This window comes from Canis lupus, chromosome 4, assembly GCF_003254725.2.
Source record: "Canis lupus dingo isolate Sandy chromosome 4, ASM325472v2, whole genome shotgun sequence".
NCBI lineage: Eukaryota > Metazoa > Chordata > Mammalia > Carnivora > Canidae > Canis > Canis lupus.
Genome location: NC_064246.1, coordinates 3357038 through 3381682, shown reverse-complemented (window position 1 = coordinate 3381682; position 24645 = coordinate 3357038). Strand labels below are relative to the sequence as shown.

The 24645-nt window shown below is 39.1% G+C and overlaps 1 protein-coding gene and 1 non-coding gene across 8 annotated transcripts in view; one reads left to right on the top strand and one right to left on the bottom strand.

Moving 5' to 3' along the window:
* MTR (5-methyltetrahydrofolate-homocysteine methyltransferase) overlaps positions 1-24645 on the top strand; it is a 107587-nt gene that overhangs the window by 14004 nt on the left and 68938 nt on the right. For 6 of the 7 annotated variants that reach the window (XM_025448525.3, XM_025448521.3, XM_025448520.3 and 3 more), the window contains 6 exons: positions 30-89; positions 844-938; positions 16024-16124; positions 17258-17319; positions 18711-18778; positions 21670-21749. In XM_025448525.3, the coding sequence (XP_025304310.1) occupies positions 30-89; positions 844-938; positions 16024-16124; positions 17258-17319; positions 18711-18778; positions 21670-21749 (466 nt within the window). Of the gene's footprint in view, positions 1-29; positions 90-843; positions 939-16023; positions 16125-17257; positions 17320-18710; positions 18779-21669; positions 21750-24645 lie in introns of those variants that run through there. The other variant, XM_025448526.3, reaches the window with a different exon arrangement.
* Positions 5379-5490, bottom strand: LOC112660931 (U6 spliceosomal RNA). Its single transcript, XR_003137319.1, has one exon. It is a non-coding gene; the product is annotated as a U6 spliceosomal RNA (small nuclear RNA).

Genomic DNA, 24645 nt, shown 5'->3' with positions numbered 1-24645 from the left:
TAAAGCTGTCTTCTTTTTACCTCTGACAGGCAGCCTTGTTTGCACTCCAAACACTTTTTGAAGAGGAGTATTCCCCCAGGCCTATCTTCGTAAGTTCGAGAATTTGCATGCTGAATTTTGTCTTTTATTAATACTGTCATTTTGAGGGTAGGGTTTTCATTTTCCCAACATAGAACTATCTTTAGTAATCTATTAGGAACCACCCATTTCGGTTTCCTCTCCCCAGTTCACCAGCTGTAGACCAGTGGCAGGCTTAGCTCTGGAAATGCTAAGAAAATGAACCCAGAAATGTTTGGTGAAAGGCAGGCCATTCCAAAGAAGCCTTGATGAATTGGTCTCCTGAAGTGAAAGTCTTTAGGGACTCCCGCTGATAAGAGCCCCAGGAGAGGGGGCTTGCATGCTGATCAAAGTACCCAGAAATGACAACACCAACCTGCAAGGAGGCCAATCCACCGGAGAGTCCCAGGATTTCTTGTTGGGAAAAGAATAGAATCAAATCAAGGGGTGTTAGATGAACCAGAGGTGTGACAGCCAGGACAGCCTGAGGTCTCTGGGAACGCCTTCTGCAGTGGCACTGGATGTGTGAATTCTAAATCTTTGTTGGTCACTGCTTTTGCCTCAGTGACTTTCCCTGACTTCCTGACTTCCCTGGCTTATCGACTCCTCCCCACAATCACTTTGCCTGTGTCCTTTTTGACTGTGATGAAAAGTGCTTCCTTGGGGAGAGCTCTACACTTTTCTTCCTTGTAAAACAACAAAGTTAGCATACTCATTTTATTTCATGTTTGTGACCATGTTCTTAACTTGAGTCTATCATGGACTGTGTTTACTTTGTTAATTCAGATTTCGGGGACAATTATTGATAAAAGTGGGCGAACTCTTTCTGGACAGACAGGAGAGGCATTTGTCATCAGTGTGTCTCATGCAAGCCCACTCTGGTAAGTGATCATTCTTTGACTCCATTCCTTTTAGAGGGATCTTCCCTGATGTCTACAGAACTCTCCCTGGGAGGGTATCATTCCTGCATATTTCTGCTGAACTGCCTGAATGGGACGCTGGCTCTCTGGGCAGTACATTCAGACTTTCCTTAAGGACATCAGAAGACCACTGCCTGGGGCAGCCCCGGTGGCGCAGCGGTTTAGCGCCGCCTGCAGCCCGGGGTGTGATCCTGGAGACCCGGGATCGAGTCCCACGTCAGGCTTGTTGCGTGGAGCCTGCTTCTCCCTCGGCCTGTGTCTCTGCCTCTCTCTCTCTCTGTGTCTCTATGAATAAATAAATAAAAAAATCTTAAAAAAAAAAAAAAAAAAGACCACTGCCTGAAGGGGTCAATTTGAAGGGCTGGGAGATTGCTCCTACCCCTGGGATTGGGCACATGGTTGTCTGTTTATTTGTAAATGTGCCCCTCACAATGTAAGGCTATGCTCGGCTCAGTTGGAATGCTATAAAACTGCTGCCAGTGCTTACGTTCTTAGGGCAGTGCTTTGCAAGGTTTTTTCACTTCCTGCTTATGGGGCAAACAGAAGCAGTCCAGCTTGGGGTAAGGTGGGAATTCTAAAGGTCAGATTTTTTTATCTTGAAATTTAACCTGGTTTTGGGGTGCTGGGGTGGCCCAGTCAGTTAAGCATCTGACCCTTGATTTTGGTTCAAGTCATGAGCCAAAGTCATGGAGCATCGGGCTCGATGCTCAACACAGAGTCTGCTTGAGATTCTCCTTCTTCCCCTCCTGCTTGTGCTTTCTCTCTCTCTCTCTAAAATAAATAAATCTTAAAAAAAAAAAATTAACCTGTCTTTTGCATTCTATTTTAAAATATCTTCCATTTATCTTATCAAAAATGTTTTACATTACATACCATGAGTGAAATGGAACCTCCAGCAGTATGTACTATTTTCACCTTTGCCTTTTCCATACATTTACTGATCTTCCTGCCTGGAAGCTGTGCCTGCCCCTGCCCAAAACACACATATACACACACACACACACACACAGTCATACTCTTGCTGGCTCCTTGTTAGCATTTAAGAATCATCTCCAGGGTCCTTTCTAGGGAACCTGCCCTTTCTGACTAGCGCAGGTTGATGTTCTCACTCTGTTTGAGTATAATTTTTGCCACAAAAATAATAGTAATGGACATTTATTGAGAGCTTGCTATTTTAAGTGTTTTATGTGAGTTATTTCTTTTAATTCTAGCCACAACACCTTGAGGTGGGCACTGCTGTTCATGTCCTCATTTTGATGAAAAGGGAATAGAGACACTCGGGTTGTCACTTGCCCAACATCAAGTCAGTCAGTAGTGAATCTGGTGATAGGAGCACGCTTGTAGCCACGGTGCCATACCACATTTTATCAATTATTTGATGTTTTTTTTTCATGTTTTAATGTTTCTGGTTTCATGACATGTCTTACAGTTGAGTTAATGTGAATTTTTTTTAAGAATTGCTATTAATTTAGAGTTTGTTGTCATCCGGTTGATTGGGGCTGATAATTAAGAAAGTAACTATTGAACTTGCCTGTGATTGACTCCTTTACAGCCTATGAGCTTTTTCAGAGCAATGTCTTAATCATTTGTTTCTCTAGTGCTTAATAAAGTCCTTGGCATGTAGTGTGGCTGCAATAAATGTTTAACAGAAAAACTAAAGATAGGAAAGTGTAGGGGTCTCTGATGACAAACAATATCTAATTTACTCTTGAATTTTTTTTGTCTTTCCTCATATACTCTGAGCATTCCTCCTTTCATTCTCTGGCTCTCTTCCCCATCCCCTTTACTGAGTCTTAATTCATGATCTGATTGGAACCCCTAGATATGTAGATGAACATGTACATTGCCCCAACTGTCATGTTCTCAGAAGACATCCTGAGAGGATGTTCTGGCCCTGCCTCACTTGCAGGAGTCCACAGATGGTATTTTTATGGAGTTTCAAAAATTTCTATTTGTTCCTTAAGCAAACATGAAGTTAATTTTGACTTTTGACCCACTCAGTGGTTAATTTTTTTTAAAGATTTTATTTATTTATTCATGATATACATAGAAAGAGAGAGAGAGGGGCAGAGACACAGGTGGAAGGAGAAGCAGGCTCCATGCCGGGAGCCCGAAGTGGGACTCGATCCCGGGGCTCCAGGATCACGCCCTGGGCCGAAGGCAGGCACCAAACCGCTGAGCCACCCAGGGATCCCCTCAGCGGTTAATTTTTTAAAAATTGTTATCCTATAAGTCTGTCTATGTCTTCAACATTCATCTGTACCCCTTTCACAGAGAGAATATATCTCGTCTCCAATTTGTTGTGAATCTTACAGACCGAAGGGGCAGGTAGGCAGATAGATGGCAGCCCAGGAATTGGAGAATTGTATCAGGTCCTATTTATATTGTTCCAGGTTTGGAACTCTGAGTAGTGCCTACTGGTTTTCTTTCTAGTTCAATACTGAGGGTCAATCTCAGTAGAGAGGAGTCCTGTTAACAAATATATGATGATTTTTAATAAATTTGTGTATATATGTATATACACATATATACACATGTATATATGCACACATATATAAACAGATAGTATGTAACAAGGTGACTGTGAGAAACTATTGCTTATTAATTCCTGATTATTGCAAACTGTACATATGTTAACAAAATAATGTGTAACAATGAGCCTTTATATAATTTGAGCCTTTATATAATTTTTATTCATTGAGCATTAATTGAAATCCTACTCTGTGCCCTGGAATACAGGCAAATGTGAAACAGTCCACACTAGGAGAAATACATAAGTGAATTCAGATGTAAAATGTCAACTGGTATATAGAAATATGAACAAAAATCTGGCAGTACATAGGATCCATCCTATCCACCTATAATGGTGTCCTTGCGGCAAGGACTGCTTTGTAGAGAAGGTGACATTTGAGCTGGTTTTTGAAGCATGAGTCAGAATTTGCTAGGCAAAGGCAGATGGGTATATCAGAACGAGCAGATAGGATAAGGACTGTATTTTCCTGAAACATTTTCACATATCTGATTTCACTTTCATTTGACCCTGATTGCCAGTTGGGCATAGTTTTCTCATGCAGCAAATGAGGAACTGAAGCCACCTAACTATTGAACCAGATGAGTTAGGATTGGAATGAAGTTTAGCAAAAGTCTAGGATCCTTTCTACTGGTAATGTGATGATAAAAAAATTTCAGTTTATTATCTGGTGTTGAGTGTGGATGACAGTAGCACAAGATAAACAGAGTAAAAGCATTCCAAGTGGAGCTGGAAACTGGTGCAACAGAACAGGTTTATTTGAGGCTTGTAACTTAGTCATGCACAGGACCTAGCAATCTTTTTTTTTTTTTTTAATGGAGGTATAACTGACTTAAAATATATTAGTTTCAGATATATAACACAGTGGTTTGACATTTGTATACATTGCAAAATGATTGCTACAATAAATCTAGTTATCTTCTGTCACCATACAAAGTTAACACAGTATTACTGACTATATTTCCCATGTTGTACATTACCTCCCAGTGACTTAATCTTTTGTAACTGGAAGTTTGTGCTTCTTGATTTGTACCCATTTCACCCTCAAACCCCCTCCCCTCTGGCAACTATCAGTCTGTTCTCTAGACCTGTGAATCTGGGTTTTGTTTTTTTAAAGATTTTATTTATTTATTTGAAAGAGCACAGACAGGGGGTTGGGGAGAGGGAGAAAGCAGACTCCTTGTTAAGCAGGGAGCCTGACATAGGGCTCAATCATGACCCTGAGATCATGACCCTGAGATCATGACCTGAGCTGAAGGCAGATGCCTTACTGGCTGATCCACCAGATGCCCTATTTGTTTTGTTTTTTTTTAAATTCTACATGTAAGTCAAATTATGTGATATTTGTCTTTCTGTGTCTAACTTACTTCACTTGGCATAACACCCTGATTGGCTAATAAGTAATGCTGCAGTGAACATAGGGATACATGTGGGGGTTTTTTTTTTTTTTTTTGAATTAGTGTTTTTCTTTTCTTTGGATAGATGCCCTGTAGTGGAACTGTTGGATCATATAGTATTTGTATCTTTAATTTTTTGAGGAACCTTCATAGTGTTTTCTGTAGTGTGGCTGCACCAGTATGCTATCCCACCAACAGTGCACAAAGGCTATCTTTTCTCCACATCCTCACCAACACTTGTTTCTTGCCGTTTTGATACCGGCCAATCTGACAGATGTCAGGTGATCTCATTGTGGTTTTGATTTGGATTTCCCCAATGATGAGCAATGTTAAGCTTCTTTTCGTGTGTCTGTTGGTTGAATATCTTCTTTGGAAGAATATCTATTCAGCTCTTCTGTCCACTTTTTTTTTTTTCTGTTCACTTTTTAATTGGATTTTTTGGTTATTGAGTTATATGATTTCTTTAAATATTTTAGATATTAGCCCCTTATCAGATAGATGATTTGCATGTCACCTGTGTGCCGGGGCCATGCTTATCTTCTCTGTATCATTCCAGTTTTTGTACATGTGCTGCTGAAGCAAGCACCAGAGGTATGATTTGTAGACATCTCCCATTCCATACGTTGCCTTTTAGTTTTATTGATTGTTTTCTTTACTATGCAGAACTTTCTTAGTTTGATGTAGTCTCAGTTGTTTATTTTCTTTTTTTTTTAAAGATTTTATTTATTTATTCATTCATGAGAGACGCAGAGAGAGAGAGAGAGAGAGAGAAAGAGAGAGAGGCAGAGACATAGGCAGAGAGAGAAGCAGGCTCCATGCAGGGAGCCCGATGTGGGACTCGATCTCGGGACTCCAGAATCGCGCCCTGGGCCGAAGGCAGGCACTAAACCGCTGAGCCACCCAGGGATCCCCTCAGTTGTTTATTTTCATTTTTGTTTCCCTTGTCTTTGGAATTAGATCCAAAAAACCATTGCTAAGCTTGATATCAAGGAGCTTGCTGCCTGTTTTCTTTTGGGAGTTTTATGATCTGGTCTTTAATCCATTTTGAGTTTAGTTTGGTGTATGGTGTTAAGAAAATGGTCCAGTTTCATTCTTTTGCATGTAACTATCTGGTTTTCCCAACACCATTTATTGGAGAGACTGTCCTTTCCCCAGTGCATATTCTTGCCTCTTTTGTTGTAAATTACTTGACATGGGTTTATTTTTGGGCTCTCTTTTCTTCCATTGATCTTTGTGTCCATTTTTATGTCAATACTGTTTACAGTAGCTTTGTAGTATGATTTGAAATCTGGGCATGTGATATCTTCAGGTTTCTTTTTCTTTCTCATGATTGTTTTGGCTTTTTTTTTTTTTTTTTTTTTTAATTTATGATAGGCACACAGTGAGAGAGAGAGAGAGAGAGGCAGAGACATAGGCAGAGGGAGAAGCAGACTCCATGCACCGGGAGCCCGACGTGGGATTCGATCCCGGGTCTCCAGGATCGCGCCCTGGGCCAAAGGCAGGCTTTAAACTGCTGCGCCACCCAGGGATCCCCTGTTTTGGCTTTGAGGGTCTTTTGTGGTTCTATATAAATTTTAGGATTATTTGTTCTAGTTCTATGAAAAATGCATTGGAATTTTAATGTGATTGCACCGTAGATTGTTATAGAATCTGTAGATTGCTTTGGGTACTATGGACATTTTAATAGTATTCTTCTATTCCACAAGCATGGATATCTTTCCATTTCTTTGTGTCATCTTCAGTTTTTTCATCAGTATCTTACTGTTTTCAGTATATAGGTTTTTCCACCCTATTGGTTAAATTTATTCTAGGTGTTTTATTCTTTTTGATGCAATTGTATGGGATTGTTTTCTTAATTCTTCCTTCTAATAGTTTGCTATTTAGTGTACAGAAATGCAACAAATTTTTTTTTGGTGACAAGAATTGTGTGTCCTGCTTTACTGAATTCATTTATCAGTTCTAGCAGTTTTTTAGTGGAGTCTTTAGGGTTTTCTATATATAGAATCATATCATAAAAAAAAAAAATCATATCATATGCAAATAGTGAATTTTACTTCTTTCCAATAGAATGTCCTTTATTTCTTTTTAGTTGCTATAGCTAAGACTTGTAACTAAGTCTTATAGCTAAGACTGATACCGTGTTGAATAAAAGTGGAGAGAGTGAGCATCCTTGCCTTTTCCTGATCTTAGAAGAAAGGCTTTAGCTTTTCACCATTGACTATGCCATTACTTGTAAGTTTGCCATATAATGTTGAGGTGTGTTGCCTCTATACTCTCTTTGTTGAGAGTTTTTATCATAAGTGGATGTTGAATTTCGGCAGATGCTTTTTCTCCATCTTTTGAGATGATCCTATGATTTTTATGTTTCATTATATTCACGTGGTATATAACATTGGCTGGCTTGTCCAAGGATGTTGGACCATCCTTGCATCCCTGGAATAAATACCACTTGATCATGGTGTATGATCCTTTCAATGTATTGTTGAATTTGGTCTGCTAATATTTTGTTGGGGATTTTTGCATCTGTGTTCATCAGGGATATTGGCCTGCAATCTTCTTTTTTGAAGAGATGAGTGTCTTTGTCTGGTCTTGGTATCAGGATAATATTGACTTCTTATGGAGATTTGGAAGCATTTATTCCTCTGCAGTTTTTTGAAATAGTTTTGGAAGGATAGGTATTAAATTTTCTTAGAATGTTTTGGTAGAATTCTGAGTGAACCCTTCTGGTCCCTGACTTCTGTTTTTTGAGAGGTTTTTGATTACTGCTTCAGTCTTCTTACTAGTAATTAGTCTATTGAGATTTTCTTTTTCTTTGTGATTCAGTCTTGGAAGGTTGTAGTTTCTAGGAATTTATCCATTTCTTGTAGGTTCAATTTGTTTGCATATAATCATTTATAATAGTCTCATGATTTTTTATATTCCTGTGGTGTCAGTTGTAACCTCTCCACTTTGATTTCTGATTTTATTTGAGCCATCTCCTTTATTGTTAGTGAGTTTAGTTAAAGGTTTGTCAATTTTATCTTTTCAGAGAACCAGCTCTTAGTTTCTTTTTTTTTTTTTTTTGGTTTTATTTTTATTTTATTTTATTTTTTTAATTTATTTTTTATTGGTCTTCAATTTACTAACATACGGAATAACCCCCAGTGTCTTAGTTTCATTGATCTTTTCTATTTGTTTTTTAGGCTCATTTATTTTTTAAAATATTTATTTATTTAGTTGAGAGAGAGAGAGAGAGATAGAGCATGAGTGCGCGTGCACAAGTGGGGGAGGGGCAAAGGGAGAGGGAGAGAGTTAGAATCTCAAGCAGCTCTGATTCCCTGCTGAACACAGAGCCTGACTCCTGACTCGGGGCTCGATCTTAGGACCTTGACAGATCATGACCTGAGCCGAAATCAAGAGTTGGCTGCTTGCTTACCTTACCCAGCCAGCTAGGTCCCTCGTCTATTCCATTTATTTTTACTCTGAACTTTATTATTCCCTTCCTTCTGCTGACTTTGGGCTTTGTATACTCTAATTCTGGTTCCTCTGATGGAAAGTTAAATTGTTCATTGGAGATTTCTCTTATTTCTTGAGATTGGCCTCTATTACTCTGAATTTTCCTCTTAGAAAGTCACTTTTGCTGCTGCCCATAGATTTTGGTGTGTCATATTTCTGTTTTCATTTGTCTCTAGGTATTTTTAAATTTCTCCTTTGATTTCTTCTGTGACTCAGTAGTTCAGTAACCTGCTTAATCTCCACCTATTTATTGTTTTTCCAGTTTTCTTCCTGTAATTGATCTTATCTGGTTTTATACCATTGTGGTTGGAAAAGATCCTTGATATGATTTCAGTCTTCTTTAATTTTTTTGAGACTTGTTATGTGGCCTACCTACCATGTGTTGTAGGGAATGTTCTGTGTCCACTTGAGAACGAGAGTGTGTTCTGATGCTTTTGGATGGAATGTTATAGGTATCAGTTACACTCATTGGTCTAATATGTCGTATTAAGGCCAATGTGTCCTTATTGATTTTCTCTCTGGATGATCACCATTGATGGAAGTGATGTGTTAAAGTCCTCTATTGTATTGCTGTCACTTTCTCCCTTTGGCTCTGTTAATAATTGCTTTATATATTTTTTTGCTCCAATGTTGGATGCATGTATATTTATTATTGAGTTTTAAGAATTTTTACTTTTGGTTATCATTTCTTTATTAAATATATGATTTACAAATATTTTCTCCCAATCTGTGGTTGTTTTCTCATGCTTTTAACAATATAGTGTCTTTCACTGAGCAGAAGTTGTTGGTTTTAGTGAAATCTAGTGTATCCGTTTTTTCTTTCACTGATCCCACTTTCAGTGTTTTATCTAAAAGCTCATGGCTAAACTCATGGCCATCAAAGTCTCCTGTGTTCTTTCTTTCTTTTTTTTCTTTTTCGAAGTTTTTATTTAAATTCAATTAGTTAACATATAGTATTAGCTTCAGGCTGATATTTTTTTTTAAATTTTTTAAATTTATTTATTTATGATAGTCACAGAGAGAGAGAGAGAGGCAGAGACACAGGCAGAGGGAGAAGCAGGCTCCATGCACCGGGAGCCCAATGTGGGATTCGATCCCGGGTCCCCAGGATCGTGCCCTGGGCCAAAGGCAGGCGCCAAACCACTGCGCCACCCAGGGATCCCCAAGCTTCAGGCTGTATTACCTTTTAATATATATTTATATCTTTAATAGTTTGCTGTTTATATTTAGGTCTGATGCCTTTTGAGTTACTTTTCTGTGGAAGATGTAAGGTCTGTATCTTGTTGAATTTTTTTAGATGTGAATGTCCATTTGTTGAAAAGGAAGTCCTTTGTCCCTTGGCTTGCCTTTGCTCCTTTGTCAATGATAATGATCTTTGACTGTATTTGTGTGTTTCTTTCTCTAGACTATTTCATTCCATTGATCTATTTGTCTCTTTCACCAATATCATTGATTAGTTTAGGTTTTAGTGAGTCTTGAAGTCATGTAGTGTCAGTTCTTTGACTTTGTTCTTCTCCTTCAATATCATATTAGCTATTCTGGGTTGTTTGCCTGTCCATATACACTTTAGACTCAGGCTGTTGATATCTAGAAAATAACTGGCTAAAATTTTCATTGGATTTGTGTGAATGAATTTTCTATAAATAAAATTGGGAAGAGCTGGCATCTTAACAATGCTGAGTCTTCCTAATTCATGTACATGAAATATCTTTTCACTTATTTAGATTTGCCCTGATTTATCTCTTAAGACTTGTAGTTCTTTATGTAGTCTTGTACATATTTTGTTAGAATATACCCCACTATTTAATTTGTTTTGATGCTGATGTAAATGGTACTGTGTTTTTAATTTCTAATTTCAGTAGCTCATGGCTGGTATATGGGTAAACAGTTGATTTCTGTATATTAACCTTGTATTTTCCAACCTTGCTATAATTGCTTATTGGTTCCAAGAATTTTTTAGTTGATTCTTTGGGATTTTCTAAATTGACAGGGTTTTTTTGTATATATATTTTTATTGGAGTTCAATTTGCCAACATAAGACCCAGTGCTCATCCTGTCAAGTGCCCCCCTCAGTGCCCGTCACCCAGTCACCCCAACCCCCCACCCACGACCCTTTCCACGACCCCTTGTTCGTTTCCCAGAATTAGGAATCTCTCATGTTCTGTCACCCTCTCTGATATTTCCCACTCATTTTCTCTCCTTTCACCTTTATTCCTTTTCACTATTTTTCATTATTCCCCAAATGAATGAGACCATATAATGTTTGTCCTTTTCCGATTGACTTCACTCAGCTTAATACCCTCCAGTTCCATCCACGTTGAAGCAAATGGTCGGTATTCGTCATTTCTAAAGGATGAGTAATATTCCATTGTATACATAGACCACATCTTCTTTATCCATTCATCTTTCGATGGACACCGAGGCTCCTTCCACAGTTTGGCTATTGTGGACGTTGCTGCTAGAAACATCGGGGTGCAGGTGTCCTGCTGTTTCACTGCATCTGTATCTTTGGGGTAAATCCCCAGCAGTGCAATGGCTGGGTCGTAGGGCAGTTCTTTTATTAACTCTTTGGGGAACCTCCACACAGTTTTCCAGAGTGGCTGCACCAGTTCACATTCCCACCAACAGTGCAAGTGGTTTCCCCTTTCTCCACATCCTCTCCAACATTTGTTGTTTCCTGTCTTGTTAATTTTCCCCATTCTCACTGGTGTGAGGAGGTATCTCATTGTGGTTTTGATTTGTATTTCCCTGATGGCCAGTGATGCGGAGCATTTTCTCATGTCTTGTTGGCCTTGTTCATGTCTTTCTCTGTAAAATTTCTGTTCATGTGATCTGCCCATTTCACGATTGGATTGTTTGTTTTTTTGGTGTTGAGTTTAATAAGTTCTTTATAGATCTTGGATACTAGCCCTTTATCTGGTAGGTCATTTGCAAATATCTTCTCCCATTCTGTAGGTTGTCTTTTAGTTTTGTTGACTGTTTCTTTTGCTGTGCAGAAGCGTTTTATCTTGATGAAGTCCCAGTAGTTCATTTTTGCTTTTGTTTCTCTTGCCTTTGTAGATGGATCTTGCAAGAAGTTACTGTGGCTGAGTTCAAAAAGGGTGTTGCCTGTGTTCTCCTCTAGGATTTTGATAGATTCTTGTCTTATATTTAGATCTTTCATCCATTTTGAGTTTATCTTTGTGTCTGGTGTAAGAGAATGGTCTAGTTTCATTCTTCTGTATGTGACTGTTCAGTTTTCCCGGTACCATTTATTGAAGAGACTGTCCTTTTTCCAGTGGATAATCTTTCCTGCTTTGTCGAATATTAGTTGACCATAGAGTTGAGGGCCCATTTCTGGGTTCTTTATTCTGTTCCATTGATCTATGTGTCTGTTTTTGTGCCAGTACCACACTGTCTTGATGATCACAGCTTTGTAGTACAACCCGAAATCCGTCATTGAGATGCCCCTGGCTCTCGTTTTCTTTTTCAATATTCCCCTGGGTATTCGGGGTCTTTTCTTTTTTTTTTTTTTTTTTTTTTTAAATTTTTATTTATTTATGATAGTCACACACAGAGAGAGAGAGAGAGAGAGAGAGAGAGAGGCAGAGACACAGGCAGAGGGAGAAGCAGGCTTCATGCACCGGGAGCCCGATGTGGGATTCGATCCCGGGTCTCCAGGATCGCGCCCTGGGCCAAAGGCAGGCGCCAAACCGCTGCGCCACCCAGGGATCCCTGATTCCACACAAATCTTAAGATGATTTGTTCCAACTCTCTGAAGAAAGTCCATGGTATTTTGATAGGGATTGTATTGAATGTGTAAATTGCCCTGGGTAGCATTGGCATTTTCACAATATTATTTCTTCCAATCCATGAGCATGGAGTATTTTTCCATCTCTTTGTGTCTTCCTCAATTTCTTTCAGAAGTGTTCTGTAGTTTTTAGGGTATAGATCCTTTACCTCTTCGGTTAGGTTTATTCTTAGGTATCTTTTGCTTTTGGGTGCAATTGTAAATGGAACTGATTCCTTAATTTCTCTTTCTTCAGTCTCATTGTTAGTGTATAGAAATGCCACTGATTTCTGGGCATTGATTCTGTATCCTGCCACACTGATGAATTGCTGTATGAGTTCTAGCAATCTTGGAGTGGAGTCTTTTGGGTTTTCTAAGTACAGTATCATGTCATCTGCAAAGAGGAGAGTTTGACTTTTTCTTTGCCAATTTGAATGCCTTTTGTTTCTTTTTGTTGCCTGATTTCTGAGGCTAGGACTAGTACTATGTTGAATAGCAGTGGTGAGAGTGGACATCCCTGTCGTTTCGTGATCCTAGGGGAAAGGCTCCCAGTGTTTCCCCATTAAGAATGATATTTGCTGTGGGCTTTTCGTAGATGGCTTTTTAGATACTGAGGAATGTTCCCTCTATCCCTACACTCTGCAGAGTTTTGATCAGGAATGGATGCTGTGTTTTGTCAAATGCTTTCTCTGCATCTATTGAGATGATCACATGGCTCTTTTTTTTTCTCTTGTTGATATGATCTATCTTGTTGATTGCTTTATGAGTGTTGAACCAGCCTTGCATCCTGGGGATAAATCCCTTTTGGTCATGGTGAATAATCTTCTTAATGTACTTTTGGATCCTTTTGGCTAGTATCTTGTTGAGAATTTTTGCATCTGTGTTCTTCAGGGTTATTGGTCTATAATTCTCCTTTTTGGTAGGGTCTTCATCTGGTTTTGCAATTAAGGTGATGCTGGCCTCATAAAACAGGTTTGGAAGTATTCCATCCCTTTCTGTCTTTTGGAACAGCTTTAGTAGAATAGGTATTGTTTCTTCTTTAAACATTTGATAGAATTCCCCTGGGAAGCCATCTGGCCCTGGACTTTTGTGTCTTTGGAGTTTTTTGATGACTGTTTCAATTTCCTCCCTGGTTATTGGTCTGTTCAGGTTTTGTATTTCTTCCTGTTTCAGTTTTGGTAGTTTGTGGTTTTCCAGAAATGCATCCATTTCTTCTAGATTGCCTAATTTATTGGCGTATAGCTGCTCATAATATGTTTTTAAAATCGTTTGTATTTCCTTGGTGTTGATAGTGATCTCTCCTTTCTCATTCATGATTTTATTAATTAGAGTCTTTTTTTTTTTAAAGATTTATTTATTCATAGAGACACACACACACAGAGAGAGAGAGAGAGAGAGAGGCAGAGGCACAGGCAGAGTTCGGAGAAGCAGGCTCCATGCAGAGAGCCTGACGTGGGACTCGATCCAGGGTCTCCAGGATCACGCCCTGGGCTGCAGGCGGCGCTAAACCACTGTGCCACCGGGGCTGCCCTCCTTTTTGTTTTTAATAAGGCTGGCTAATGGTTTATCTATCTTACTAATTCTTTCAAAGAACCAACTCCTGGTTTTGTTGATCTGTTCTGCAGTTCTTCTGGTCTCTATTTCATTGAATTCCGCTCGAATCTTTATTAACTCTCTTCTGCTTGGTGTAGATTTTATTTGCTGTTCTTTCTCCAGTTCCTTTAGGTGCAAGGTTAGCTTGTGTATTTGATTTTTTTCCCATTTTTTGAGGGATGCTTGTATTGCGATGTATTTCCCTTTCAGGACTGTTTTTGCTGTATCCCAAAGATTTTGAATGGTTGTATCTTCATTCTCATTAGTTTCCATGAATCTTTTTAATTCTTCTCTAATTTCCTAGTTGACCCTTTCATCTTTTAGCAGGATGCTCTTTAACCTCCATGTGTTTGAATTTCTTCCAAATTTCTTCTTGTGATTGTGTTCAAGTTTCAAAGCATTATGGTCTGAAAATATGCAGGGGACAATCCCAATCTTTCGGCATCAGTTGATACCTGATATGTGACCCAGTATGTGGTCCATTCTGGAGAAAGTTCCATGTGCACTTGAGAAGAATGTGTATTCAGTTGCGTTTGGATGTAAAGTTCTGTAAATATCTGTGAAATCCATCTGGTCCAGTGTATCATTTAAAGGTCTTGTTTCTTTGGAGTTGTTGTGCTTAGAAGATTTGTCATTTGCAGAAAGCCCCGTGTTGAAGTCTCCCAGTATTAGTGTATTATTATCTAAGTATGTCTTAACTTTGGTTATTAATTGATTGATATACTTGGCAGCTCCCACATTAGGGGCATAAATATTCGTGATTGTTAGGTCCTCTTGTTGAATAGATCCTTTAAGTATGATACTGTGTCCCTCTTCATCTCCTACTACAGTCTTTAGGACAAACTTTAATTCATCTGAAATGAGGATGGCTACCCCTGCTTTCTTTTGAGGACCATTTGAATGATAAATGGTTCTCCAACGTTTCATTTTCAGGCTGTAGGTGTCCTTAGGTCTAAAATGAGTCTCTTGTAGGCAGCAAATAGATGAGTCTTGCTTTTTTATCCAGTCTGAAATCCTGTGCCTTTTGATGGGATCATTAAGCCCATTCACGTTCAGAGTTACTATTGAAAGATATGAATTTAGTGTCATCATGATACCTATTCAGTCCCTGTTTTTGTGGATTGTTTCTTTAGACTTTCTCTTTCTTTTATAGAGTCCCCCTTAATATTTCTTGCAGAGCTGGTTTTGTGTTCACATATTCTTTCAGTTTCTGCCTATCTTGGAAGCTCTTTATCTCTCCTTTTATTCTGAATGAGAGCCTGGCTAGGTAAAGTATTCTTGGCTGCATGTTCTTCTCATTTAGGACCCTGAATATATCCTGCCAGTCCTTTCTGGCCTGCCAGTTCTCTGTGGAGAGGTCTGCTGTTAATCTAATATTTCTACCCATATAAGTTAGGGATCTCTTGTCTCTTGCTGCCTTAAGGATTTTCTCTTTTTCTTTGGAATTTGCAAGTTTCACTATTAAATGTCGAGGTGTTGAATGGTTTTTATTGGTTTTAGGGGGGGAAATCTCTCTATCTCTGGATCTGAATGCCTGTTTCCCTCCCCAAGTTAGGGAAGTTCTCAGCTATGATTTGTTCAAATACACTTCCTGGTCCTCTGTCCCTTTTGACACCTTCTGGAACCCCAATTAAATGTAGATTTTTCCTTCTGAGGCTGTCATTTATTGCCCTTAACCTTTCCTCATGGTCTTTTAATTGTTTTTCTCTTTTTTCCTCAGCTTCCTTCCTTACCATCAACTTGTCTTCTTTGTCACTCACTCTTCTACCTCATTAACCCTCGTCGTTAGGACCTCCAGTTTGGATTGCATCTCATTTAATTGATTTTTAATTTTGGCCTGATTAGAGCCAACAGGTGACTACTCCTCCGCCATCTTTCCCTACCCCCTCTACATTGACAGTCTTATCTGTGAACAAAGACGATTTTATGTCTTCCTTTCCAATCTGTATACCTTGTATTTTCCTCCTCTTCGTACACTAGTCAGGACTTGCAGTATGATGTTGAGTAGGAGTTGAAAATGGGCATTCTTTATTTTGTTTCCCATCTTGGGGGAAAGCATCTAGTTTTACATCCTTAAGTTATGATGTCAGCTATAGGATTTTTTTTAGATACTCTTTATCAAGTTGATGAAGTTCCCTTCTAGTCCTGGTTTTCTGAGAGTTTTTATCATGGATGGGTGTTCTGTGTGTTTGTTAAATAAACTTAAGATAAATACTTTGTATATAGGAAAATGTTCCTCATCTCTTCTTTTGGTTTTTACAGTATCGGATTAAACTGTGCTCTGGGTGCGGCTGAAATGAGACCTTTTATTGAAACAATTGGAAAATGTACAACAGCCTATGTCCTCTGTTATCCCAATGCAGGTATGTATTTCTAGGGAGTTGCACGTGGGGAAATCCAGATACACAGGACAGAGGTAGGTAGAGTTAAAAGAGTTGGCTGAAAGAGTTTCTTTTGTAGGTCTTTTACAGAGTTGACATGCAGTGGCAGTTTTCTAAATGAAGGGTATTTGGGTCTAGACTACTGCTTGCCTCTAGACTTGAAGGAATAGTCTGACTCACCCTAAGAGCTTCAGGACTGGAAAGAACTTTGGAGGAATGAAGCCTAGTTACATAACTGATCACAACCTTGCTCTAGGTGACAGCACTGGCCCTGTGAATGTGGCCAAAGAGATGAGTGCAAATAAGAAGAGAGGGAGCCCTCTTCTCTGTTCTGCTGCATTAACAATCTGTGTGTCAGCTTTTTCCCTTCTAAAAGTTAGCATTTGTAGTTTACTATATATATTTTAAGATATTTATAGACAGTTCTCAAACTATCCAATTAGAAATTGGTAATCTATTCTGGATTAACCAGATTTCCTGGTGAATGTATTTGAGCATTTGCTTAGCTACTTAGGGCTAAAAAATCATTTTCCAGCTTTCTTTCTCCCAATATATATATTTTAATGCTCAGCAAATTTTATTTCCCACAAGGAGTAAGATAACTGGAAAGGGCTAATAAATAAAACAGGAAATTGGTTAGTTTGATGCCAGAATTTTACTTGGGAAAATTGATTTGAAAGAAGACTGGTTGTATTTTGCGTTTGTTTTAAATCACATATCAGGTGCTCATTAGTTCAAAGGGTATGTAATACTCCCCCAACCTCTACCCCAAGCAGCTGGCTGACAAGGTTGAGTTTCCTTTGTGGGAAGGGGTGGCAGTGGAGAAATTCTGTCCCATATAATAGTGATTCTTCTATCAATTGGAAGAGAAATAGTTTATTTTGCCTCTGTGATTTTTTGGGGGTGTGGAGAGGAGGTGTGGTATCTCTGTTTACTATGGTCAATATTAGAAACTATTGTTTTTGCAAGTAATCACCATTAAATTATAAATGTAATATTTTCTCTTTTTTTTAATATAACATTTTCTGACTTTTAAACTTAACTACTGTCTTCACAAACACCATAGCCTATTTGTTAAGATGGCTTTCAGTAATGCTTGAAATATGATTTCTTAGGTCTTCCCAACACATTTGGTGACTACGATGAAACTCCGCAAATGATGGCCATGCAGCTAAAGGTGAAGGATGGTCTTTCACTTTGGTTTTTAAGAGATAGAGAAATGGAATCTTAGATTTAGAATATTTAGAAGAGGATTTTTCTCCTAAAGAAATCCTGGTGTGTAGATAACAAAGGCTTAACACTCTGAGTTAAGATGATAGAGGCAGAGGGAGGGGCTCCCTGTCTCCCTGTCCTGCACTGGTGGCTGTTGGGAAAGTCCCCAGTCAGATCCAACCCAAACTAATTGAGACTTGGCTGTCCTCTACAACCCTCCCAAGTGGTGGCTCCCCTCCCCGACTCTGCCCCAACCAAATTAACCCCTGGGTCTCTTCCTCTTTCCTTGAACTTTTAGCTTCTGGCTCACTAACATTATCTCTGATTTCTGACTTAATTCTTGTGATTTCAGTGCCTTATTTAGTAGATGATCTTTCTAGTACTCTGACTTTTCAGTTTCTTGACTTCTTGGCTCCGTTAGGTTGCCCTTTGCTAACTAGCATGTGTTTGAACTCTAGACCCACACTGACCAGTAGGTTACCACTGCCATATGGTTATGGAGAACTTGAAATGTGACTGAGGAACTGAATTTTTAGGTCTTTAATTATTTATTTTTAAAGATTTTATTTATTTATTTATTAGAGAGAGCATGCTCACGTGCATGAGGGGGAGGAAGGGCAGAGGCAGAGGGAGAAGCAGACTCCCCACTGAGCAAGGAGCCTGACACAGGGCTCTATTTCAGGACCCTGGGATCATGACCTCAGGCGAAGGCAGACTCTTAACTGAGTCGCCCAGATGCCCCTGAATTCTTAACTTTTTAAAATTTAAAATTAAGTGTTAAAATTAATGGCCATTTTATGCATTATTTAATACACTATCCAACTCACATTCATTCAGCTCAGCATAAGGGTAAAAAAAAAACAAAAAACAACTTTATTATGATCAAGTAGGCAAATGATTGTCATTGCACTTTAAATGATATAAAGGATTTCATAGTATCTAAACTATGCTCTGCTTTTAAACTCACATTCAGGGTATGTGAAAGCTTTATGTCTTGGGTTAAGTATGTTTAATTCTTTTTAATGAAAAATTCATTATTCAGGAAATGTAATCTCTTTGTGCTGAATTGGTGGAGGTGAGTTTAGAATTGATGGACTTGGGGTGACTGAGTGGCTCAGTCTGTTAAGCGTCTACCTTTGGATCAGGTCATAATCTCAGGCTCCTGGGATTGAGCCCTGCATCAGGCTCCCTGCTCAGTGGGGAGTCTGCTTCTCCCTCTCCCTCTGCCTGCCCCCTGCCCCCACTCCCTGCCACTTGTTCTCTCTCTCTCTCTCTTTCTCAAATAAATAAAATCTTTAAAAAAAATAGAATTCATAGGGACTCTGTGAAACTCTTTTTTTTCCCCCCCAAATGCAGGACTTTGCTATGGATGGCTTGGTCAATATAGTTGGTGGTTGCTGTGGTACGTCACCAGATCATATCAGGTAATAATCACTTCTAAATATTTTATCTTTTCTTACAAGATGAACGGTGTCCTTCACCCACCAACATTCGTGTGTTGAAGTCCCAACCTCCTAGTTCCTTTGAGTGTGACTGTATTTGGGGATAGGGTTTTAAAGAGATAATAAAGGTAAAATGAGATTCTATAGGTGGACCGTAATCCAATATAACTGGTGTCTTTTGAAGAAGACATTAGGATGGCATGTGATATAATGTAATGAACCCCGGGTGTTATATAAGACTGATGAGTCACTGACCTCTACCTCTGAAACCAATAATACATTATATGTTAATAAATTACATTTAAGTAAGATTTTAAAAAAGAAGAGATTATGGCACAGATACATAGAGGAAGGAACAGAGTGAACATACAGGGAGAAGATAGCTGGCTACAAGGTGGAGAAGCCTGGGAGGAGACCAGCTCTGCCAAAACCTCTGTCTCAGACTTCTAGCTTCTAAACCTTGAGAAATTCCTGCTGTTTAAGCTACTCAGCCTGTGGTATTTTATCTTGGCAGCCCCAGCAAACTCAGATACCTTTATATTGTGAAAAATACACGTCTCCATTAGTTCTCTCGTGGAAGGAAAAGACGGTTAAGACAGCCAAGCCCCTTAAGGTCAAGAGAAGTCACACAGTCATTGGATTAAGCAATGGCTTCGTATAAAACATATAAAGCCCAGGGATGTGGAAGAAGAGCCTGGTAAAGGGTGTGTCCAGATCCTTGCCATTTTGTGGCTTATAAGAGTGTTACAGTCCAGTGGAATAGAGTATAGTTTAGGACTATTTGTAGTTTTTTTTTCTTTTTTTATTTTTAATTGGAGTTCAATTTGCCAACATATAGCATAACACCCAGTGCTCATCCCATCAAGTGCCCCCCTCAGTGCTCGTCACCCAGTCACCCCCACCCCCCGCCCAGCTCCCTTTCCACCACCCTGTGTTCATTTCCCAGAGTTAGGAGTCTCTCATGTTCTGTCTCCCTTACTGATAAATCCCACTCATTTTTTCTCCTTTCCCCTTTATTCCCTTCTACTATTTTTTCCCCTTCTGCTATTTTTTATATTCCCCAAATGTATGAGACCATATAATGTTTGTCCTTCTCCGATTGACTTATTTCACTCAGCATAATACCCTCCAGTTCCATCCATGTCGAAGCAAATGGTGGGTATTTGTCGTTTCTAATGTAGTTTGTTTTTTTCTACAGAGATTGATGATCATATTTTGAGCCAGTCATCTCAGTGTTCTGAGTCTGTTTTCATGCATGCGATATGTCCACTGTTTCTGAATTAATTACCTAACATTTCAATGTTTTTGTTGGTTTCTGATGGGCTCTCTTAAGAGCCTATGTAATTTTTAAATATATCTTTTTTTAAAAAAGATTTTATTGGGCAGCCTGGGTGGCTCAGCGGTTTAGCGCTGCCTTCATCCAGGGCCTGATCCTGGAGACCCGGGATCGAGTCCCACATCAGGCTCCCTGCATGGTGCCTGCTTCTCCCTCTGCCTGTGTCTCTACCGCTCTCTCGCTCTCTCTCTCTCTCATGAGTAAATAAATAAAAATCTAAAAAAAAAAATGCATAAAAAAAGATTTTATTTATTCATTTGAGAGAGAGAAAGAGAACAAGCACACAAGTGAGTGGCAGAGGGAGAGGGGGAAGCAGACTCCCCACTGAGCAGATAGCCTTTGCAGGGCTCAATCCCAGGACCCTGGTATAATGACCTGAGCTGAAGGTCAGGCACTTAATTGACCGAGCCCCCCAGGCACCCCAAATAATATCTAAAAGCTGTCAATAATTGAATGTAGCTTATCTTTGAATCTCCTTTTGTTTATAAGATTATCTTCTTCTTTTTAAAAAGTTGTTTTAAAAATACCGGTGTATTTGTGTTTCTTTGTATGGGTTTATCTACATGCAGGTATATATATGTCTTATCTGTTATCTATTTACCTAAGGTATTTGTCTGCCTGTGTGGGTGTGTGTGTGTTGTGTGTTTGTGTTTGTGTTTGCTGCTTTTGCTTTCGGCATCTGCATGCCAATCTAGGGGGCAGCAGAGTGGAGTTCATACTGGCTCTGATAAATTAGTGGAGGAGCCAGAATTTTCCAGGTTGATCAAAGACCTAATTAACTACAGCCAATAAGGTTAAAAAGTATATGCATAAAATGGGACACCTGGGTGGCTCAGTGGTTGAGCGTCTGTCTTTGGCTCAGGGTGTGATCCCAGAGTCCCGGGATTGACTCCCTCATCGGGCTCCCTGCATGGAGCCTGCTTCTCATTTTGCCTATGTCTCTGCCTCTTTATGTGTTTGTCATGAATAAATAAATAAAAAAAGAAGTACATGCATTATCAATGCAAATTTTTAAGAGTAATGACCTTAGTGATTTATTACTCTGTACCCACCCTACTATGTGCTTTCTGTGTTTGGGAAAACAGACCTAAAGATACAGGCCTCTGTTCCTGGTACCTCCTCTCCCATATGCTCCTCCTTCTCAATGATGAGGCCTTTTTTTCCTTTTAAGCCACTAAGAAGCAAGCACATATTTCAGGGAGTAAAGGAAATTCATGGGCTTGGGAAAGATAGGAGGAGATTTGCTGTTTGCATTTGTGTAAACCGTCAGGTACCTTGGTTTATATCTCTGAGGGCAAAAAGTGGTGCAGTGAGTACACACCAGACTGGGAAAATACAAAAAAGTTAAAGTTTACACGTTCATTTTCTACATTGCTGAGGAAACCGAAAGGCATAACTGTTGCTGCACATTTGGAATTAGGTATATAATTATGTGCATACTTATGTTAAATAAATTTAATTTCATAGCTGGAGGTTAGTTTAATTAAATTTATTTTATTCTGAATTAACGGATGTCGTGTTTTCTCTTTTAACTTAGGGAGATTGCTAAAGCTGTGAAAAACTGTAAGCCTAGAGTTCCACCAGCCACTGTTTTTGAGGAGCATATGTTACTATCTGGTAAGTGATAAAGATATGATTTTTATGATTTCAGAAACCATTTGTGGGTTAATTTCGTATGTTATTCTAAGTGGTGGTGACGTGTGTGCCAAGCAATTTTGTTTCTTAGGTCAAAGAAGTGTACATGTTTTTCTTACATTTAAATGAATTCTGGTGGAGATGAGGTGTGGGAAATGTACACAGGTGATTTGCCCAGGCAGTGCCTTCGCTTAGATTTAGAACTCATACGGCCCCAGCTCTATTAGACACTGCTCTGAAAACATACTTTTGGCCACAAGCTAACCATTTTAATCATCAGACTTGCTATTGGTTATTGAAAATTCCAGACTGCCAGGGCTCTATGGTTTGTAATGATGGCAGCCTCTTTGTAGAAAATCGTACTTGCTTCAAAAATATTGTCTCAATCTTAGATTTGCCACTTATTCAAGACTTGACAAATAGGTGTGATATTGACTATTATGTTTGGTGCTTTGATGTTCCAATAAGGAACAGTAATAGAAGTAATAAAATAGAACTAATAAAAAAATAAAAACAAAAATTAAAAAAAAATAAAAGGAAAAAATTAAAAAATAATAAAAGGAACATGCCAACCATTAGAAAAATAGCTTTAAATTTTATGTTTTCCCCATAATATTTCAATGATATATTCTGAGGTAGTATTTTTAAGCAAAACAATAAAAAATTATATGTATATAAACAGACCCTTAGAAAACCTACAAATAGCACACATGGGAAATTATGCACCCTGATAATTTAGAATTTAATATTTCTCTGAATTGAAATATTTTTGTTCCTTATGTTCCTTCAAGAAAATTGAAATAAAATACAAGGATCAGTAAAAGGAACACCTCCTTCTCTCATTCAGAATTTATTTCATTGAATTCATCCCAGTGAGTGAGTGTGGAATAGGGTTAAAAATCCTCTTCAGTCTTACTTGTTTTCGTTTTATTCTCCAGAAAATAGAATGAGACTAAAGGAAGTGAGATTTAGGGAGTGATAACACATCCCTTACCCCAGAAAGTGGCTTTTGTCAGAGAGAGGTGTGGTAGGATAGTATATTTCATCCTCGGATCTTAAAACTATGGACTGACTTTAGTCAAGGGCTAACAGTGTAAGTAGTCAGCCTTTGGGACTCCTGGGTGGCTCAGCAGTTGAGCATCTGCCTTTGGCTCAGGGCGTAATCCCAGGGTCCTAGGATCAAGTCCTACATCAGCTCCCTGCAGGGAGCCTGCTTCTCCCTCTGCCTGGGTCTGCCTCTCTCTGTGTCTCTCATGAATGAATAAATAAAATATTTAAAAAATAAAAAAAAATAGCCATTGCCACAGTTGAAACAAGAAGAGAACCATTTAGGTATGATTTTTATTTATTTATTTTTAAAAAATTTTATTTATTCATGAGAAACACAGAGAGAGAGGCAGAGACACAGGCAGAGGGAGAAGTAGGCTCCCTGAAAGGAGCCTGACGTGGGACTTGATCCCAGGACCCTGGGATCACGCCCTGAACCAAAGGCAGACGCTCAACCACTGAGCCATCCAGTCATCCCCATATTTTAATTTTTTCAATTAAGATTTTACTTATTGATTTGAGAGAGCGAGTGAGCACAAGCAGGGGGAAGGGGCAGAGGGAGAGGGAGAAGCAGGCTCCCAGCAGGGAGCCTGATTTGGGACTCCATCCCAGGACCCAGGATTGTGACCTGAGCCAAAAGCAGACACTTAACCGATTGAGCCACCCAGGTGCCCCTAGATAGGATTTTTAAAAAGAATTTATATGTAAGAATAAAAGAATCCTCTTCTGGTTTGACTTTCATGTGCTGTTTCTAATAGCTTTAAAAATCACCTTCAATCAGATTTTAAAAGAATGACATCAAACATACTCTTAAATTGTTCTTTTATAGATAGCACACTTAAGAAAAAAAAATGTAGTTTTTATATCAGATACTTGGCATTTATAACAGATGAGAAGCACTTTGTATGTGGTGCTCATAGAGTGATGAAGTGGGACCTCTTCAGTATTTATGTGTTGCTGGCCCCGCAAACCCCAGGGTCTGACTAAGGATCGGGGACGCCCTCAGGCTCACATGGAGGGTCACTACCAATGGGAAGAAATCACAGGACAGAACAGGAAAGTGATGGTCTCCCCAGTCTGTTAAGCAATCTGGGATACTTTCATAATTCCTCATCTTATATTCATTATTTTCCTCTCCCCGATATTTTGTACATCCTCAACCAATACTTTGGCAAAGGACTCCAAAGCCGTTTTGTTTTATTGACAACAATAGCTATGATTGCTGTGCTAATTATATGCTTATCAGTGTTCTCTAGTCTCATTTTTACAATAGTGTTATGAGTATGAAAAAAGTACAAAAAAACATCCTTTCATGTCTGTCTTTTATATGGTCAGAGATGATGAAAGAAAGCCCTGGATTGTGCACTGAGATAGCCATACGAGGCTTTGAACCTGAGGCTGGCCGTCCCTAGATCCTGCTTGTAACCTGCCCTGCAAGATTCCCTCTCCTCATACTTTAAATATAATGAGTAGAACGAAAACAGTTACAGGCTGTTTCTGTAGTGATACTTTACATATTGCTTTTTATCTCTGTTAATGTGTTCATAATTATAAAGCTGGTGTTTGCCCCCCAACTGGCTTGTAACAGGGGAGATGTTATGTCCCCTTTGCAAATAAGGAAAGGGGTGCAGAGAGCCCTGCTTTTCCCAGCATCCACTCAGCTCATGCATGGTGTGTGCCATGGCAACTTCTGTCTCCCAGGGTTCAGCTGGGTCCTTCCTTGTGACCCCATTTGTCCTTTCTGGTTATGGATTCTTGGCCTCTCCATCAAAGACATAAGGTAAAGCTCTAAATGCATTGCTGGGGAGATTATGAAAGCCTGCTCCCCCTG